At 39.9% G+C, this 20,890-nt stretch overlaps 1 protein-coding gene across 2 annotated transcripts in view; it reads left to right on the top strand.

Moving 5' to 3' along the window:
* Nucleotides 1-20,890, top strand: part of SLC25A21 (solute carrier family 25 member 21) — a 444,650-nt gene that overhangs the window by 400,943 nt on the left and 22,817 nt on the right. For both annotated transcript variants that reach the window (XR_004343804.1, XM_032593700.1), the window contains exon 7: nucleotides 8,824-8,988. Coding sequence is in view for 1 of the 2 variants with exons in the window: in XM_032593700.1 (XP_032449591.1) it covers nucleotides 8,824-8,988 (165 nt within the window). In the remaining variant the exon portion in view is untranslated. The remainder of the gene's footprint in view (nucleotides 1-8,823; nucleotides 8,989-20,890) is intronic.

Below are 20,890 nucleotides of genomic sequence, written 5' to 3'. Positions count from 1 at the left end.
CTTGAGAAAAGTTACATGCCCAATGGTAAAGTAATGGCAACCAGTCCAACCATCTGACAGAGAGGCATCTCTGTGAAGTGGCTAGAAGCACAAGCTCTGGAGGGCCGTCTCGGTTACTATGTGACAAGTTCATGTTTCCCACTCTGACTATAGCCCAGTTTCCTGTTTTGTTAGAGAAGAATAATAGTTAACAGCCACATTAAATGGTATAATCAGGGTTGAGATGTGTATGCAAAGCTGTCTATACAGTCTGTCATACAGTGATGATTAAATAAGTGTTAGCTGTTGTTACGTGTTTTTATGAGAACTTAAATGTGATAATATATGCAAAGATCTTAACACAGAACCTGGTACATGGTAGGCAGTCAACCAGTAACAACTATTTCAAGATGCAAGTTGATCTTATAAACGCTTAAGTTTGCATAAAGACATTTATCTTGAGCTAGTACCGCAATTAATACTGGGCGGACACAGGTGGCTCCAGTTGTAGGCACGTAAACAGCTTACTGAGCAATGGTTCGTTTTCTCAGCCCACCTTAGGCCATCCTCAGCTGCCAATAGGAATTCTTCATCAAGGCTTAAGGGCTGGCAGCCTAGTTACAGGGCCTTTTGACAAGGTCTTCAAACGCAGATGCAGGTCTCCTATCATAAACAGTAGAAACCGGCTACCGGCTTGCTGTGAATAAGTAGCATATAGCAGCGGAAGTTAGAGATTGACACTAAAAACATGTGAAGGCACTTTGGAAAGAATTCCACCATGATCAAGATATTCTTCCTCTGGAATAGTTTCACAAAATTCTTGATCAAGCCTTCCTGATCATCTCACGTGGAGGTTGTGAACTACAAGCTCATTTTTGGCCTTTGCGGGTAATTATAGCTACCAGTTGTGGTAGAACGCTCAATGGAGGGGCTGCAGGCAGAATGGCCAAATGGCTTGACAACACCTTTAAGGAGAGCAGAGCAGGCTCCTCAGAGGCTTATTTTGCAGGTAGATTAACGCTTGTTGTTCCGGCCGGTAGTGTCGGTCTCTCCGGCAGCCTGCCTGCCGTTCCGCCATGCTACCCTCATGTCGTAGATACGAACCACTGCAGATTCCTACACAGTAATTGTGGATTTTCCTATTTCGTCATCCAGAGGAGGTGAGTCAACATGGTCCCTTAAAAATGAAAGTTTCCCAAGAAGTTGCTGTAGCTGAGAGAGGTTCCTGCAGCGGAAGACAGACTAGGGCAACAGTAGTCAACATTAATCTTAATGTAGTCTCAGCGTACACAGAGCAAGGCCTAGAAAGAGGCAGTGGGAAGTAGGCAGATATCCCCGTTGGTCCTGTGGGGAGGGCAGAGCTGGTAAGGGGCCAGAATGGGGGGCCCCTCTGGCTGGGGTCCAAAGGCAGCACGGGCTGAGAGAAGAGGCTGTGTTTGTTAGGTTCTTAGAGCCCCAAGTGCAATTCCCATGAGAATTGCCAGGACTGGCAGGTGACTTGCTGGCTCCAGCTGCCTGGGTTCTCCCTTCTGTGGTCTAGGCTTGATTCTCTAGCCAGTCAAAAGTATGTTACCCATAAAATACGCCTTCCCACTCAGTTTAGCCATAAACTATTCTAAAAATACAAAGAAACTGTGGTTCATTTGGTTCCTGATAGTTCCCTCATATCCTTCCAGCTTCTGTGTAAAGTATTTCAATAGGTGTGCTTGTCTTGCCTCCACTTTTTAAATTACCACCATATCAGTCAAAGACTGTAATCCCTGCCACACTTCCTCCAATTCCAATACCAGAATCTTGGCCAGCATCTTAAAATTCACAGTGAATAAAGAAAACCGGTCTCTAATTTAAATATGCTTGACCTTCTGTGGGGAGCAAAGTAATCACAGCTTTGTCATGCTCTGGTTTGGTTCAGTGGGTGTAAAAACATGTTCAAATAAAATCGGGATAGACCCAAATATCCCCCTGTCCTTCAAACTAAACCCAAGCAAAGTGTTGTTCTGGTTTGTAGTCTCTTTGGCTAAGGACAAGGCTTGCCTGAGGATTTCTCTATCGGAGATGGTTTGCATATCCAGTCTTGCCAGAAGTGTGACTTTACAGCTTGTTGTCCTTATAGGACCTTTCTCCTCTCTAACTGGGCGCGTCGTTTTTTAATCTATAGATTTGTAAGAACTAGAAGTCCCCTATCAGTTGTGCTTAGCCCAGTGGTGTTTGGTTGGCATGCTCTCTGCAAGCCTGGAAAATGTGAATTTCTCCCCAGGAGCAAAATCTTGTATGAATTGTTTCCCAGTTTTTCTCTCCACTTTGAAATCTACTTCAAAGTTATTATTTGGCTAACGGGTTATGTTTTCCTTCCCTTGAGGTCTATAGGATTTGCCTCTGATGTGTGGATGGGGCACAGGTTTTCCTCCTCATTTTTATCTACATTACATATGAACATAATCATTCTCACCCCCAAATATGAAACTAAGGCTTAAGTGAATTGCAAAAGCCTGTTTCCCCTCTACTTAGTCCTTAAAGATGTTCAACCCAAGAAAGGAATAATTAGTCTTCTACCTTTATGATATGATTATAACTTTAAGGCTCAAGGAACAGATAGCAAATGTGTCATTGATGGCAGAATCTTTAACAATAGGGATTTTTAAAAAATTAGTTCAGGGTTTGATTCTGGTTTTGGATAACACCACTAACTTTCTCCTGGGAGCTTAATAATCTAATAGAGACCAATTAGATCATATATGATATCACAAAGCTTAGTGATTATTTTCTCCATAGGCATTTAACAGATGTTTAAACTTAGTTGCATTATGTAGAGTCGATATAAAGTAAATAGAAGGACTGTATTTTGTGATTATCTCTTTCAAGAAAGAGGGAAGTTGAGTTAGAGAATGAGCGTGTGGCTCTGTTTACAGATAGTGTGAGAAGCCAGCTTCAAGGGCATGTCAACATTCATGATGATGTACTGAGTTAAGTTCAAATTTTTCCTGCATTACTGTGTGAAACACTGCCTGGAAACTGCTCAGTACATAAATTATTTCTTTCCAGTCTGTGATTCTTGTGGGCATAAAAGTGAATTATGTATATGAATCCATTCCTATAGTTATCTTTCAACAATACCTAAGGCAGCAGCCAAGTTGTCTCTCTATTATCATTTACAGAAAATAGACTTCAGTCTTCCACTCAGCCGTGCCAGGAACTCTAGATTTTTGCTTTCAGAATTGAGACTTTGAAGTAATGATAATAGCTACCATTTACAGAACATCTACTATATGCCAGATACTGTGTAAGATGCCTTACATGTTTTTTCCTTTATTTGATTTTTTGAACTTATATGATTTTGTAAATGGTAAAAGTATTACATTGGTTCTTTCCTACAAATCAAGTAATACAAACCTACAAAAAGAAAAATTAGGGGCATCTGGGTGACTCAGTTGGTTAAGTGTCCAACTCTTGATTTTGGCTCAGGTCATGATCTCACAGTTTGTGGGTTTGAGCCCTGCATCGGGCTCTGTGCTGACAGCATGGAGCATGCTTGGGATTCTGTCTCCCTCTCTCTCTCTGCCACTACCCCCACCCTACCCACACACACGCACACATTCTCCCTCTCAAAAATAAACATTTAAGAAAGAAAAAATAGTTTGTAATTTCCACCAGCACTCCCCTCCAACCCCAGTGCTTTGGTAACTGCTATTCATTCTGACACTTTTTTCTAATGCCCACACATATACACATTCTTGGTATTTCAAATTCTCCCATTACCTCTATAAGGTCGGTGGCTTTATCTCCATTGTATAGATAGGGAAAATAAAGCCTAATGAAATCAGTAGCTCTAAGGAACTGAACAATAGCATAGAGTTCTCTTTCTAGTCAACCACACTGCTTTTATTGAGATAAAGAAATGCGGGTAATTATGAAACTTAAGGGAAAGTCTAAAGTGTTTCTGGAACCATGAAAAAACAAAGACTCCTTCTGTGTTGCCAGTCATTGAGTGGTCACCATTGTGGCCACAGCACAGTCACCTTCTTTCCTGCTCTGCCAACAGTGCAGTGTCAAGGCACAGTGTTAGCATCTCATCACCTGGAAAGCCCTGTGTTCCTCCAGGAGTGGTTATTGGGTAGCAAGTTGGTATTGATGTAGCTTTGTGGCTTAGCATCTGGGAAAGTTTGTTTATGGCAAATTGTTATCCCCTCACAGATTATTTAAAAAATAGACCCATTCATCAAACATAAACTCTAGGTATAAACTTTAATTATATTCTGAGTGTCTTTTTGTCCATAATCTTGCTCTATTAAAATAAACTATAATGATGAATTAGTGAAGTATCTCAGCTAAAGAAATGTGTAAATGTGGAATTTTAGCCCAGTTCATATTCTTTCACTTATATTTTGTTCTCAAAAAACAGGGAGGGATTTTTTTTTTCTTTTTTCTTTTCAAATGTATCAAAATGCTTTGAGACTTTATTTGACCAATGAAAAACATAAGTGATCTTCTATCTCCTGAAGAACCAGGGTATTCTCCTACCTAAAAGCAGCAACTGAGTCTCTTCTTTTTTTAACAAAGCAGTATTTTTCTGAAGGGCCGGATATGGACACTCACTCCATTGTGTAAAGGTCTCATCCGGTTTGCTTTCCAGCCATGTGATGAAATTCAATGCAACGCCCTATTCCATTGGCTCTAAAATACAGCAAAATTCACCTTGCCCTAGGAAGCAGGTAAAGGAACGCATGTGGAGCGTGCTAACTTTTGACATGATGTGCCTAGAGCTCTTCTCTGGCTTTAGGGATGGAGGAAATTCATTGACACACACCCCACATCTATACCTATTGGCCGTACTCTGAGAGCTATTTACCCAGAGAACAATGCCTTCTGCCCTCGCTTCAGTCTGTGATCTCACAAGCTAGTCAGAGCCAGCTATGGGCAGTAGTTAGGTGGAAGAACTCCAGAAAAAATAGCTCAGGCTGCCATAAGTCATCTCAGTGATTTGTTGGTAATACTGGACTCTCAGTGAGTAAGGAATGTGTCCCGGAGTGATGCCTGGGAGTATTGTGTAGGCGAAGAAACTTCTCTTTAATTAAGCCTCTTAAGGACTTTTGAAACAGAAATTTGATTCCATATTTCATAACCATTGTGGAATATTCTCATGGGCAGATATAAAAAATTATCAGCGTATCTCTCCAAGTAAGAGAAAATCAAAGCAAAAATAACTTGTTTCTAGAATATGAACAAAAAGTACTGCACTAGACATTTAGCACAGCACGTGGCACCCACTAGGCACACAATAGGAATTTGTTGAATAAATGAATGCATGAAAGAACAGAGTTCCCAGAATTAGCAGTTGACAATAGCTGAAGTGAAACTGAAAGACTTTGAGTTACGTCAGAGGGAAATATTCTGACAGGTATCAGTGACCTGAAGATTTCTACAAAGCAGTGTGGAGAGCAGTGTGATATCACAGTATTAGCTACCTTCCTATCCACTTTTTCTTCCCTGCTTGCGTTCTGGTGCAGTCAGTGAAAAGTACTTCTAGGAAGTTATAATGCAATTTGGCCCACAACTGGTAACTAAATACGAAAATTGCAGTGAATCTAAATGTTGGAAGGAAACTGAGCTGGTAGGTGACCTGCTGGGTTGGATAGTATTGGAATCATTTGGCTGATGATGCCAATCAGTCACCATTTTGTTTTGAAATGGAAGCCCAGTAATCAAATACGTTTAGTAAAATTCCTTGTGTTTACAGAGATCTAGTCAAAATGATTCTGTATTTTCCTATTTAAGCATCCCAGTGGAAGTCATGTTTTGCCTTTCTAATTAAATATTTGCTTACATGTGTGTGATACAATGTTGCTGAATGAAGCAAAAAGCACACTCCTACTTTTTATGGGAACAATCCTTAGTTTCCTCACCTGCAAAATAAGGAAAATATTACCCGCTCCTCACATTACAAGGTTGAGAAAAGCAATCAGATATGTTAGGATGGCAAAACCAAGTATGGACTTGGAGTCTGAGAGGCTTTAGTTGAGCACTGGCACTATGTCTGTGATCTTGAGCAAGTAACTCAACCTTAGTTTCCCCATCAGTCAAATGGGATTAATGGTAATACCTATCTCACACACTTGTTGAGAGGATTAAATAACGTGATATATGTAAAGTGCCAAACATCTATGTTAGTGGTTAACATCGATGAGCACTTACTGTGTTCCAGGTACGTGGTAACACACATGAATATGCTCTCCAGGCTGTAGGCTGTGGCGGGTGGAGGCACAGCTGGTGACTTTTTCATTCCCAACCTTTGCTCCCATGTGACCTTGCTTCTGTAGCCCACAGACTTATCCAGTGGAGAATTCTTACCAACGATGTTAACTTTGAAGGATAGGGAAGAGGCCATTTTATAGGATCCACTGCTCTAGAGAGGAAAGTCCCTGGGGTGAGCAAGATCCCTGGACAAGATCTCCAGCCCAAAGGCTAGATTTTGTTAGGCCTCAGAGGAAGTAGACCTTTTCCTATTGCATTCTGGATGCATTTCCTGTGACAAATCACAAGGGTCCAGGGCTCTGGGAAAAGGAAAGGACAGCCAGAAGGAAGGAAAAGGACGAGGCTAGTTATGCATGCCTTTCTTCTCCCTCAAATCAGCCTCTGTTTTTTTAATATCATTGCCTCCAGCCAACAAAGAAATTACCTGTTGTTTCATTATTAGAACTATTTTTATTGACAGCATAATTACCATTATTAACAGCTAATATGTAGTGAATGCTTATATAGGAAAAATGCATTGACTTATTTATTGTCATCACAGCAATGCAATGAGAAAGATTCTCTTCTATGATTCTATTATTATTCTTATTTTACAGATGAGTAAAGTGAGGATAAAAGCAGATAAAATCCTTGCCCAAGCTAGCAAGTGGAATTGCTGAGACTCAAACCTGGAGCTTCTAGCTCCAACCCATTATTTCTATCTACTGTGCTGCTCCCTGATTTACCTAATGATTCACAACTAGAGTTCAGACGCAACCAGGCACTTAAGTTCAAAATGTGCCCCCTGGCTGCCTTCCCCAGAGCAGGAGAGCAGAGCTTAGGTGGTTTGCCCAGCATTTCCAGAGTCTTTCCAACAGAAATGAATTTCTGCTCAACTTGTCCTCAAGTCTGTTTTGAAAACCAAAATAAATAATTTGTGTTGATAGACAGTGTGCCAGAACACGAATAAAAAAAGTCCCATTTTGTAGGACAGAGAGTGAACTTTAACCTTCTGAGAATTTTTGGTTTTCCTATATGAAATGTTTGCTTATTATTTTTAAGATGCTTTCTCATGTGTTTTTTTTTCATGTTGCAAAAAAGGGTTTCCTTAAGCTTAATACAATTTATTGTACAAAATGAAAAGATGAAGTCGAGTGTAGTATTGTAGTTAGGAGTTCTTAAAACATCAGCAAAACCTACAGGATTTACTATATAAACAAGCTCAATTAAGTATCTCATGCTAATTACATAGCTATAAATACAAGGTGGATGAAAAACCTTGATTGGGTTTGTTCTTCTCTGTTCTGATACAACCTTAATTGCACATGATAAGAAAACACTTAGAAAGCACATCAGACTGCCATGAGCACTCCAGCAACCTGCTCCAGGCTATGCACGTTGGAGAAAAAAAAACAAATGTCACATCAGTGCTTGCCTCATGGGGGAAAAAAAATCAAATACTGAACATTTCCCCTTCTTTACTATTCATCCAAAATATAACAAGGAGCGGGGTGCCTGGGTGGCTCAGTCGGTTGAGCGTCCAACTTCAGCTCAGGTCATGATCTCACAGCTAGTGAGTTTGAGCCCTGTGTTGGGCTCTGTGCTGACAGCTCAGAGCCTGGAGCCTGCTTCAGATTCTGTGTCTCCCTCTCTCTCTGCCCCTACCCTGCTCATGCTCTGTCTCTCTCTCTCTCTCTCTCTCTCTCTGTCAAAAATAAACATTAAAATATATATATATATATATATATATATATATATATATATGGAGAGATACCCTTTGTACTGTACCTCCAAAAGGAAGCAATCATTCAACTTTTTAAAAAAACCCACATGAACTGCTATTGTATTGTAACGAATTATAAACCTCAGGGCAAGCTACAGTGAGCTCTGTAGCATGTTCCAAAAGTAGCAATAGACTGGAGTTCAGCAGTCAGGGTATTTTAGGGTCGGGTAATCTATCGGAAGAGTGGAAGGAAGTAAATTAAAGGTAACCCACTACTCCCAGCACCACTGACTCATCATTTATCACAGTGAGTGATACACACTGATTGCGCACCCTCTTGAAGAAGTCTACAAACAACTGCAATTTATCCATGCCCGATTTCTAACCTGGTGCCACTTTAAACTATTGAGCCAATGGAGTCAAGATTAATTGTAACATTCACTTTAGAAAAACATAATTAGAAAAGTAAATATGCTGGATTCAAGAACCAAATATAAATTCCTTTTGGATTATGCACAGTTACGGATTACCAGTTTATCTGTATGGCTAATCCCCTCCATTACTTTGGATAATCCAGAATTGGATACAGCTATTTACATGTAGGTAGTGATGATAGGTATTACATGACCTTAGTTTCACTAATTCCAACAAAGATGTGGGTTTTTTGTTTTTTGGTTTTTGCCAGAAATCTTCCCTTTCAGACCTGTATGCATGCAATTTTGTTTACTTTTTGGGCTTCCTAATTTTAAAAGCACGGATCTAGGCATGATTATGCATGTTGGAGACAAAAATCGTCCCTAATAGTTTTGGCTTGAAGGGAAGCTAAAATGGTAATTTACTCTATTTCACGGTCTCAAAGATGATCTTTCTGGCTTTCCTCCTCTCTCCTACAGCAACCATCCACTATGAGTTATGCAAGACACATCATTAAGAAGGAAGGCTTGGGACTCCAGGGCCTCAACAAAGGATTTACAGCAACTTTGGGACGTCATGGGGTTTTCAACATGATTTATTTTGGCTTCTACTACAATGTCAAAAACATTGTTCCTGTCAATAAGGTAACTATTTAATAGATTAAAATCCTGGAGAAAAATGTCATCAGTGATGACAGCTACATTTGTAGAGTGTTCGTCATGTCCTAGTCACTGTGCTAAACACTTACATCTAATTTGATCCTCTCAGTAGCCTTATTCCTGGGCTGTTGTAATTCTTATTTAGGAATTGGAAACTGAGGCTTAGAAAACTCAGGGCACCTGGGTGGCTCAGTTGGTTGGGCGACCGCAGCTCAGGTCATGATCTCACGGTTTGTGAGTTCAAGCCCATGTCAGGCTCTGTGCTGACAGCTCAGAGCCTGGAGCCTGCTTTAGATTCTGTCTTCCTCACTCTCTGCCCCTCCCCCACTCACGTTCTGTCTCTCTCTCAAAAATAAACATTCAAAAAATTTTTAAAAAAGAAAAAGAAAAATCAAGTAAATTGTTAAGTAGTTAATAGCCAAGTAGAGACTTGAAACCAATTCTGACACCACAATTCTTCTTGAAGTATGCACCATTACATCTGAATGCTTCCCATTTATCACAAATGGGAACTTCTAGAAACTGTGTTATCCTGTAATTTTTATCTCAGAAGCGTAACCTTCTCAAGAAAGTTGAAATTTTCATACTCTACATAAATTTTGAGCTCTGGGGAAAAATTATCAGCTTAAAATTTAAATTTTACGTAGATATTCATTTTTAAATTCACCTACGTTAATTAGGGTAAGCAGTAAACCAACTCTTTAAGGATCATTCACTTTCATGCAAAATAATAATAATTATATATGTATATATATATGTTTAATGATATATATATTTAATATATATATTTAATGATAATTTACAGATGCTAGCAGCCTTTTAACTTCTACAAGATGAAAGTAGCACATGATGTGCTTTAAACCTAGCATCTTTTCAGCCATTACAGCACAATTTTCCCCCACCATTATATTGCTTGCCTGCATCAAAGATTGCAATCCTGGAAGCACCTGCTGGGGACACATTTTTCACATGCAGAAAATTTCCCACAGGGGTTCACTTTTTTATTTTGCTTAGTACAAAGTACAGATGGACTTTTATAAATCATAAAAATATTTCTAATGTTGCTACCACTAGACTCTTTAGTAAAGTTGATTATACCTACCTTTGCCCAGCTATTGCCCATATTCTAGGACAAGACTTAAGTAGCAGCTGAATCCAGGGGATGTTCCACATTAACCATCCGTTGGTATTACCTCTTTCACTAGCCAAAGTTGTTAACCACATTTTATTGTATTTGGAAATCTTATTTATTTATTTATGTATGTATTTATGTATTTAGAAATTTTTCAGTGTTTATTTATTTTTGAGAGAGAAACACACACAGAGCATGAGCAGAGGAGGAGCAGAGAGAGAGGGAGGCAGAATCCAAAATGGACTCCAGGCTCTGAGCTATCAGCACAGAGCCTGACACAGGGCTTGAACCCACGCACCACGAGATCATGACCTGAGTTCCAAAGTCAGACGCTTAACTAACTGAGCCATCCAGGCACCCCTGGAAACCTCATTTGTTGAGTAGAAGCTTATGTTTTGTTGGCCTGAAGTCTGTGATTGACCACAGTATATAAACACCCTTCCCCCATTGATTGACAATTCTGACTCCAGTGGTCCTCAGAGTCCTCCTTCTGTGAAGAAATCCAGAAATAGAATGCAATAAATACTTTGGTCTTGAATGATACAAGAGAGTTCAACTCTTAATACATTGAGGCTCTTTTTAGCAGGAATGGACTAAACAACTTGTGGTTCCTTGGACAAAATGAAAATACAGGACCCTTGTTCAAAAATTATTAAGAATTTCAAGACCAAATAGTAAGGCAGTGAAACCAAGCTCTTCTATGTGTAGGCCCTGGGTAACTGCACAAGACACAATCACATGAAGTTGACTCTGCTTTTTAGACTCTGAGATGAGTAATCCATACAACATGGGAGACATGTCCATCTCTCCAGCTATCCAAAGGCTTGAAACAGATAGAAATCACACACAACGAAATAAATTATATGATTATTGTATATTTTATTACACATATTTGGGCATGTATTTTAATTAATATAGTATTATAAAATGAATTTGGTTATATTTAAGAAAGAATTCACGAAGATTTATATGTGGTCATATCTTAATGCTTTAAAATCCACAAGTGTGAATGTCACTCCACAATTAATCAATGCACTTATGTTATTAAATATTATGCATTATATAAACACAGAACTTAAATACTCATTATTTAAAAATACAGCATGGTATCTTGAAACTATGGAAAGCACTCATTTATCTTGCCAGTTTGCAGCGGTCAGATCATACCGGCGCTTATAGGCCACACTAGGGATTCTTCCCTTTATCTGAAGAGCATTAGGAAGCCAACCAAAGATTTTAAGTAGAGAAATTACCGAATCACGGTGGCTACCAAGTGGAGAATGCATGGAGTGGAGGTGGTGAGGGAAGTGCAGGGTATAACATGAAAATGATTTCAAAGTGAGATGCTGGGGCCTTGGGCTGTGTTGTTCATGGTGGAGACAAGGAGAAATGGACATTTTTGAGAAATCTTCAGAAGGCAAAATCTAATGGAGTCCATGTATGCATGTTGAGAAAAGGGGTGGTGGATAGAGATGATGCCTAAGTTTTTGGCTTAAGCAACTGAAAGGATGATGGTGCCATTTACTGAGAAAGAAAACCACTGAAAGAGAAGCAAGTTAATGGGAGAATATCATGGGCTCAGCCTGGAAACTGAATTTAACTACCCTCAGAACGAAAGTGCAGATGTTGAGTTGGAGATTGGATGTGGGTCCTGGAGCTGCAGAGGGGAGATCTGAGTTGGAGATACACACTTTGAAGTCGTCATAAACCTGGGCAAGTGTCCCTTTACTGGGTGAAAGATCTTGAGCCAATCACCTCGCTGCTCTGAGCTTCAGGTTTTTTTAGTGTGTGTGTGTGTGTGTGTGTGTGTGTGTGTGTGTGTGTATTGTGTATTGAAAAGCTAAGATGGTTCTTTCTACCCGACATTATTTGGAAGATTAAGATAAGTGGTATGTGAAGTTGTTTGTGAATTTTAAGGAGCCATGGAAATGTTAGGTGTGGTGGTGCTGATGACAGCAATCAGGGAAGGAGAGAGGTGGTGAAGCGGGTGGTGGAAACAGCACGTAGAACCCCATGAAGAATGTTTCCCCAGGACTGTTCGTTTTGCACTTAAATGAACACTGTGGTCTTTTCTTGTCTAGAACAAAGTCATTGATTTTATGTGTTCTGTAATCTAAGCCTGATTCAAAACTGGAAAACCAGTATTCTTTAAATTTAAACCATAATAAATCAATCCTTTGTGAAGGGGAAGGTATGATAATCATTAAAACATGTTGAAGAACGTCATCAAGTTGTTAACCATGAGGAGGAGGTGGTGTTCCTTGAAGCCTTTATTCCATCTTTGCTGTGGGCTGTCTCTAGCCATACACTTTGGATGATTTGTTTACAGGATTATTATTTCAGTTGCCTTAGCCAGAAATTGGTCATTCTGTTGTTCCGAGGGAATTTGAGATTTCACCAATCCTGACTGGCATGAAATAATTTGAGATTTTTCTTTAATGTATTTTTTTAATCCATAAATTGTCTTACAGCGTTTTCCATTTTCAAAGTATTTTATTTTAAAAGAAACTGTTTATAATGATCTCTGGGGAGTGGAAACGAGAAGTGGTGTGGGTGTGTGTGATAGAGAGAAAGCAGCAGTGAAGGGAAGTACTTTTTTCTGTATACCATTCTGAGCTGTTGAAAGCATCTGCAATAAGCATGTATTAATTTTATAATAAGAAACAAATCAGTGAAAAGTTCAATAGAGTCTCATAAAATAGAATAGCTAGTTAGCTTCTTCACATTTTATTCAACTCTAAGGCTGTGTGTAGAGGTAAAATAAGATTTTTTTTTTAATGTTTATTTATTTTTGAGACAGAGAGAGACAGAGCATGAACAGGGGAGGGTCACAGAGAGAGGGAGACACAGAATCTGAAACAGGCTCCAGGCTCTGAGCTGTCAGCACAGAGCCCGATGCGGGGTTCAAACCCTCGGACCGTGAGATCATGACCTGAGCCGAAGTCGGACGCTTAACCGACCGAGCCACCCAGGCGCCCCTAAAATAAGATCTTTAAACAGTGAGCCTAGAGGACTCAGGTCACATATCCACCCCTGAAGTTTTTAACCCTTCAGACTGGTTACCTCTATTAGATTTATTTTTCAAGTTATCACAGATAACTGTCATTTTCAGATAAGAAAACCAAATGAGAACTTATGGCCCAGGGCAGAAAGTTACTGAAGTAATTTATCTGAGGTTATACAGCAAGGGGAGGGAGAGAACCAGAGACCGGAACTCTTTCCACTATACCATGCAATGCTTTAAGTCTACTTTTTTTTTAATTTTTTTTTTCAACGTTTATTTATTTTTGGGACAGAGAGAGACAGAGCATGAACGGGGGAGGGGCAGAGAGAGAGGGAGACACAGAATCGGAAACAGGCTCCAGGCTCCGAGCCATCAGCCCAGAGCCTGACGCGGGGCTCGAACTCACGGACCGTGAGATCGTGACCTGGCTGAAGTCGGACGCTTAACCGACTGCGCCACCCAGGCGCCCCAAGTCTACTTTTAAAAAAAAAAAACAAACACTTATTTATTTTGGGGAGAGCACAACCAGGGGAGGGGCAGAGAGAGGGGGACAGAGGACCCAAAGCGGGCTCAACAGTGACTGCCTGATAGCAGTGAGCCCGATGTGGGGCTGGAACTCACGAACCACAAGATCATGACCTGAGCCGAAGTCAGACGCTCAACTGACTGAGCCACTCAGGTGCCCCATCTCTACCTTTTACCTTGTATTTTGTCATACATAAATTACAAATTACAAATGATCACTGAAATTTAAATATGTGAAAGAGCTAGAATATCCAGATAATATAACCAAATTCCTCTTCTGTCTCATTCAGTCCTGTAACCTGGTCCTCCCTTTTTATATCCTTAGTCTGTAATCTATAGAAACAAAGAATTATATAAGTCACAGCCTTGGAACAACTGGGCATTCGCAGTTTGAAAATGGTGCCCTGGGTTATAATATTTTAGATTTATTTTTAGGATCTAACTGTTCCTATGGTGGGTAAGAATACACAATAGAGAAAAGACTTCTTTGGATATTAACTGACCATGGAATTCATTTAATGGAGGCATTCATTTACATCTTGCAGTAAATGGAATGGAATGTCAGTATAAAGAATTATCCCTTCTCTCCAGAAAGAGGCATCACTTCTCAAAGTAAAGCCCACTGGAAGCAGGTATTGATTAACTTAAATGCTGACATCTTTTTCAAATATCCATGGGAGTAAGCTTTCATTGCAAAAATAATTTCTTTCATCCCTACTGCAAGGTGGGGATGTTCAAGCATATTATTTGTGATGTTGACACAGAAATGATAATCCTAAGATTAAAATATTATATCTCTTTAATAACTGTCCTCTAGTTTCGTATTTACTGCCTTTCGAATGTTTCCATAAGTAAAATAATAATAATAATAGCGGAAATCACTGTCGAAAGCTTGTGGCTGTCAACAGTATTAAAATGTGCTTTCAGTTTGCATCCTAATTAAGCATGTTTGCAAGTTATTTTGCCAAAAACAATAGACCTTTTGTGTTGAATTTTGCCATGATATAAATTACATGTGTGGGTTAGAAATATTCTGGGAGAGAACAATTTTTCATATGTTCAATTTTTCTTACTTAATAAACCATTTAGACCTGTCCCTATGGTCATTTTACTACAGACAGCATTAAGTCAAACATATTTTATTTTCTCTTAAAGTAATATTTATAAAAGATTGCCTTTTGGAAATGCAAATGTTTTTCTTTTTCTTTTGATTTTTAATGTTTTCTTTGTTTTGTAAATTCTGTAGAAAGTCTGAGGGTGGTGCCAGACGCACCTCAGTTTATCAGAAGAAATGTGGAAATGTGTTAGTTTCGTGATTTAAAGCCATATCCTTCCCTAAGGTGTGCACTAACCTGAATGAAAAATGCACCTTTGGGTTCAAGTGGAGAGCTTAGACAGAGCTGTTTGTATTTTGGAAAGAAGAATCTCAGTAGAATTAGATCATAGTAGGATTTAATTTATAGCCATTTATTTTTCTGATTCTCTCTTACTCCATCATTAGTCTTACCAATCATCCGGTAATGGGAAGGGCAAGAGCATTAAAGTTTCATTAAGAACAACTCTCCTTTCTGGTAACCACTGGGGTAAAACTACAAGTATATGTTATCTATAAAATTCCAGGATATGTGACAAGATTCTGTGGTAAAAAGCAGTATCTTTCATTGGCAGTTTTCACAGACTCCCTGGGGTATGTGTGCTGGGGAGAAGGAAGACGTGGGGGAGGGCAGAGAGAAGGGGGCAAGGATTCAGACACTTTCTTAAATAAACTTTAAGTCAAAAATTTCCAGGCAGGCACCACCCAAGTGGATGGAAATGTGGTACAAGTAGCTTTAGGTTCTCAGTGGGTTCCTTCTGTTCATTCATTCCAAGAACGTTCATGGCACACATGTGATGTCCCGGGCGCCATCTTGTAAGTGTCAGCGCTGCCACTGCCTTAGTAGGCTTCGCAGTCTATGAGAGGAGACCGATAATAAAGACGTCATGGCACATGGAACTGGATAGTGATAGTCATGATGAGTGCCATGGAAGGCAACTATCAAGCTGTGGGAATTTAGAAACCGGGATCCCAATCTAGACCAATGGCAGGGCAGGGCAAGGAGATAGGAAAGGCCTTCCTTCAAAAACGATGTTTAGGCTGAGGCTCAAGGGTGAGGATTGGCCAAGATGAAGAGGATGAGCAGAGACTAGATATTTAGTCAGAGAGAAGAGGATATGTGACTGCCGTGAAGCAAAAAGAGGCTTGGGGAACCAGGGATAAGACGAAGAATGAGGATAAGCTGGTATATGGTGAACCCGAGGGGAATGGAGGCCATGCAGGCTGCACAGGGTATCTGGCCCACAATGTTTTAGGTATGTAGAAGTCACTTGACTCCTCTTACATGATTTAACTCAGGGTATATGTCGAACAAACGTACTACATAAGTAGAACTAAATGGGCATGGGAAAGCGTCGTTTATAGAAGCAGTCCAGAAGTAGAATCTCATGAAATAAAGTTGGTTCCAAGCCTTCTTCTTGATCATATGCCTACCTCCATATCAAAGCATCTCAGTGTGTCCTTTCTCTGACCTCTCAACCTTTTAGAATTTTGTTTTGGAAACCTGGTTTGTTAGTTTTCCTTGGGGTCAGCACCTTTATTGAGGTAAGGAATAAACAGAGCACACCAAAATGGAAAAATCTTACTGAGTTCCCAAGGAAATATATTAATATTTTCCTGCATTTCATACAATAATACTCAGCGATACAATTGACTCTTAGACTGTATTACCCACCCATGTAAATATTTAAAGAGAGGTATTTAAGGAGAGGGTGTGTGTGTGTGTGTGTGTGTGTGTGTGTGTGTGTGTGTGTGTAGGTATATATATACATGTGTATGAAATAATCAAGTGATAACTGTTATGCTTAAACCCTAACCCATTTTGACATTGTATGTGTTTTATAATTTGAACTAAGTGGGTAAGACATTTAAAATTATTTTACATTTCACAACACTTTAAGGAAGAGCTAGCTCGGGGAAAAAAGGAATTTTCATGGCTATTTTCTGAATGGCTACATTTAGATGCTGAGCTTTTAACAAGACTTTGATTTCATTCCAAAGCCCAGAGCCCTGCAAGGATAGGATCTTGGGAATACTCTACATTCCTTAAAGAATGCTTATCAATTAAACCATCTCTTTTTAGTTAGTGACCTTCTGTGGAGTGAGGAGCTAGCATTTCCCCCAAATTATCTCACATAAAGAGAAAACAAACACTGTAATAGATTCTTCTGATAGCTGTGAAGTGGAAACAACTGTATTTTTTAATTAAGCTTTAATAGCAGGTATTTTCATTTCAGGGCAAAACCGCATGATACATGACATCAGGGCAAACAATGCTTTTGTCAAAGTTTATAAACAAAACAACAGAAGAGAGCCAACATTAGAGAAGATAAAAGATAGACTGCAAGCTGACTTGACTCTGAGTTGACTTGGTCCCACTGAAACTAACAATAACTAAAATGCAAATTTCTTCATAAAAAAAGATAAAAGGCAGTTTGTTCTCACTCAGGCTGCCTCCTTGTTCAGTTACTAGGAGGCAACTACCGATTTCAGCTCCCCACATTATTTTCATGATGACCATTGCCAGCTGCGGGGCAGGCAGCGCTGAGCCACTGTTATTTGCCTTGCAGTTGCTACCAGGTGCTTAACCAGTGTGCCTCTGTACTGCCTTTGTAATTTGCTTCTGAGACCTTAGTTCTTTGCGTATGACGTCTGTAGGGAGGAGAAAGAAAACATTTATTAAACACCGAAGATGTGGCAGGCCTGGTGTACATACAAAATGAATATGACATAGCACAGTCCTTTCATTTAAGAGGCTTTGCAGGACTCTTCCCAGAGAACGTCAGAGTTTGGTGCCCATCTCTGCTAAATCCGCCAAAGATTGAACCCAGGCCATCTGACACGAGAGTCCATACTTGTAATTGTTGTACCCAACTTCTTCAAAGGTATGGATAGGTGAGCCTTTGAGTTTTTTCTTCTTTGGAAGATATCCACATTTCCTCAGCTCCTCGTCAAGTGACATGAGTTTTGGTCCTCTCTATGGTCTGTGTCCCCCACTATGGATACATCAGATTTGTCAATGTCAGTGTCAAAACTGAACATAATACTACAGTTGTCAGAGGATCAGTTCAGAGCACAGTAGTCTCAACCCTTCCTGTGATCTGAACACATGTTTTTTTGGGTTTTTTTTAATTTTTCATTTAAATTCAAGGTAGTTAGGGGCGCCTGGGTGGCTCAGTTGGTTAAGAGTCTGACTTTGGCTCAGGTCGTGATCTCATGGTTTGTGAGTTTGAGCCCCATGTTGGGCTCTGTGCTGACAGCTCAGAGCCTGGAGCCTGCTTCAGATTCTGTGTCTCCCTTTTCTCTATTTGCCACTCCCCTGCCGGCACTCTGTCTGTCTCTCTCTCTCAAAAATAAACAAACATTAAAAAAAAATAAATTGAAGCTAGTTAACATACAGTGTAGTCTTGGCTTCAGGAGTAGAACCCAGTGATTCATCTCTTACATATGACACCCAGTGCTCATCCCAAGAAGTGCCCTCCTTAATACCCCTCAGCCCTTTAGCCCCTCCAGCAACCCTCAGTTTGTTCCCTGTATTTAAGAGCCCTTATGGTTTGCCTCCCTCTCTGTTTTTCCTCTTATTTTGCCTTCCCTTCCCCTATCTTCATATGTTGTGTTTCTCATATTCCACATATGAGTGAAATCATATGAAAGCTGTCTTTCTCTGACTTATTTTGCCTAGCATAATACACTCTAGTTCTATCCACGTTGTTGCAAATGGGAAGATTTCATTCTTTTTCATCACCAAGTAGTGATGTGTGTGTGTGCGTGCACACGTGTGGGTGTGTACCACATCTTCTTAATGCAGCCAAAGATTGTACAGAAATAAATTCTTGAGAAATTTTTGTTGGGGTGGAAGGGACAGAGAGTGGGTGTTGGTTTTACATCAAGATGTTGATACGTATAAAACTATGGTCAGTTAAAATCCCCAGAGTATATGAACTGCAGTCAAGTCAAGTCTCCCCTTGAACTTGTACAGTTTGTATTCACTGTGCTTAAAAGTAATCCTGTGGGTTCAGTCCAGTGCTTGTGATGATAAATTTTAATATTGAGGGCCTCATCTGTCATTCTAGCTTCCCCTCCCAACCTGTGTAATCAGCAGATCCAAGACCAGGCCTTTCACATCTTGACCCAGGTTCATCCAGCCCCTCATCAGGCTGTCTTATGGACACATCTTTCACAGCTGAGGGATCTCCAGCTATACTTTTCATCTCTCCTCCCTCCATTCAGTATCTTATTAATCAGGATAACATGGAAGACTTATTCAAGTAACTTTCTAAAATCAAAGTGTACAGGATGATTCAAAAGGAAATTAACTTTCAAAAATGTATTACTAGACCAGGTTGTCTGCAGTTTCTTCATGTGAGAATCCACATAAAATTCCTGTTTGTATCACCTCTTTTTTGGCAGCCTTGAGGAGATGAAAGATGGCGTCACAACTACCCCTTTAACTATTGATGGTGGTGTGCAACAAAGGGGATAAAATGAATTAAAGTATAGAATGTGTGTTGTTAGCACAGACTGACCATTGTCAGTCCACTGACCATTGTAAAATTATGGAAGTAACTGAGGGAGCCCATTAAAATTGGTTTTGACCACATGTTTGTATATAATCTAACTACTAATAGATTTATTAAAATGTTCCATTCTTTTTGAATCACGCTGCTATGGTCCTAACATTCTCCCCATCAATTTATTCACCTACTAGCGGGAAGAGAAAGCAGAGTAAGAGTTCTATCAAGAAGTAATTTGTGGGGCACCTGGGTGGCTCAGTTGGTTGAGTGTCCGACTTCGGCTCAGGTCATGATCTCGTGGTTCGTGAGTTCGAGCCTGCATTCAGATCCTCTGTCCTCCTCTCTCTCTGCCCCTCCTCCACCTGTGCACTCACTCGCTCTCTCTCTCTAAAAAATAATTACTAAAAAAAAAACAGCAACTTGTGATACCCTGAAAATCATGTGACTCTTTGTAGGACAACTATATTGTCTTTAATTGTCTTAAAGCAATTTACAGCAACCTCTTTCAGTCACTTCTCAACTATAATTTTAATTTTTCAAATGGCAAACCTATTTTAGCAACTTTTTATAAGGAACAGTAAATCCAATCTAGCATCAACCAAGGCCCATCCTGAATGGAGAATGTTTCTCTAAGTGTGTTTATTAAAGACTATCTAAGGTAGTAGCCAGGGTGTACTGAATTCAAGTTAGGTCAAAGCTAGTCAGAGAGGATCTCCGATGCAGTGTGATGACAGGAGGAATTAGAGAATGAGTGAACTGTGGGGAGCAAAGGAAATTTAATTTGGGCTGTCATGAGGTCGTAGGAAGATTCTAAGACTAGACTTTAAGGTATATATTCATGCTGTTCGCCCATTGCTACACTCTGTTAAGCCTTGCCTTATGGGTAGCAGCAGGCTTCCTGGCCAGTCTCCCTCACCACCCCTAGTCCTCACTAGCTAACAGATCTTGCTTCCCCCATCTTCCTTACCCCCTCCTTCTGGCATGTCTCTGTGTGGAATGTCTTCTTAAAGATGCCAGACCCTAATCACAAAGGCCTGTGAGATGGGCAAAGGTTCTGTTTATCAAGCTAGCAGCCAGCTGGCCAGTCACGAAGCAAAGCATCAAAGCCCATGCCAGGGAAGGTAAAAAGAGAGGCACATGCTTCTTTTGATCAAGACATTTTGCCTCTCTGCATATTAACTTCTTAAGTGCCATTGCCTTAAATTACTAATACTGTCCTTAGCTGTGGATATAATGTTTGGATTAGATGGTTAAGTTAGTCACAAATATGTAGTATGTTGATTGTTAACTATTTTGAGTCATATGATCTCATTTCCAATGACGTGGTAACTTTTGTTGAATTCTTAAAGGTTATGGAACATCATGACCACCAATGTTTTGGGATCACTTATTAGTGTTTCTTGTTAAGCTGTGGAGAGTCTATAAATAACATGTCCTGTCAGGGAAACTCATTGGTCTTCCAAAAGAGGGACTGGAAAACACATCTCTTCAGCTCTGCACTGACACCAAATTGCATTGTTATGGAAATTGCCAGAGTTCTACTAAGAGACCTGATATCAATTCCCAATTCTGGTACTTACTCGTTAGCCATGTCTCTCTGGCAAGTTATACCTTTCCTC

Source organism: Lynx canadensis, chromosome B3 (genome assembly GCF_007474595.2).
Source record: "Lynx canadensis isolate LIC74 chromosome B3, mLynCan4.pri.v2, whole genome shotgun sequence".
NCBI classification, from domain to species: Eukaryota; Metazoa; Chordata; class Mammalia; order Carnivora; family Felidae; genus Lynx; species Lynx canadensis.
The sequence above is the reverse complement of the archived record's forward strand: the minus strand, read 5'-3'. Positions and strand labels throughout refer to the sequence as shown.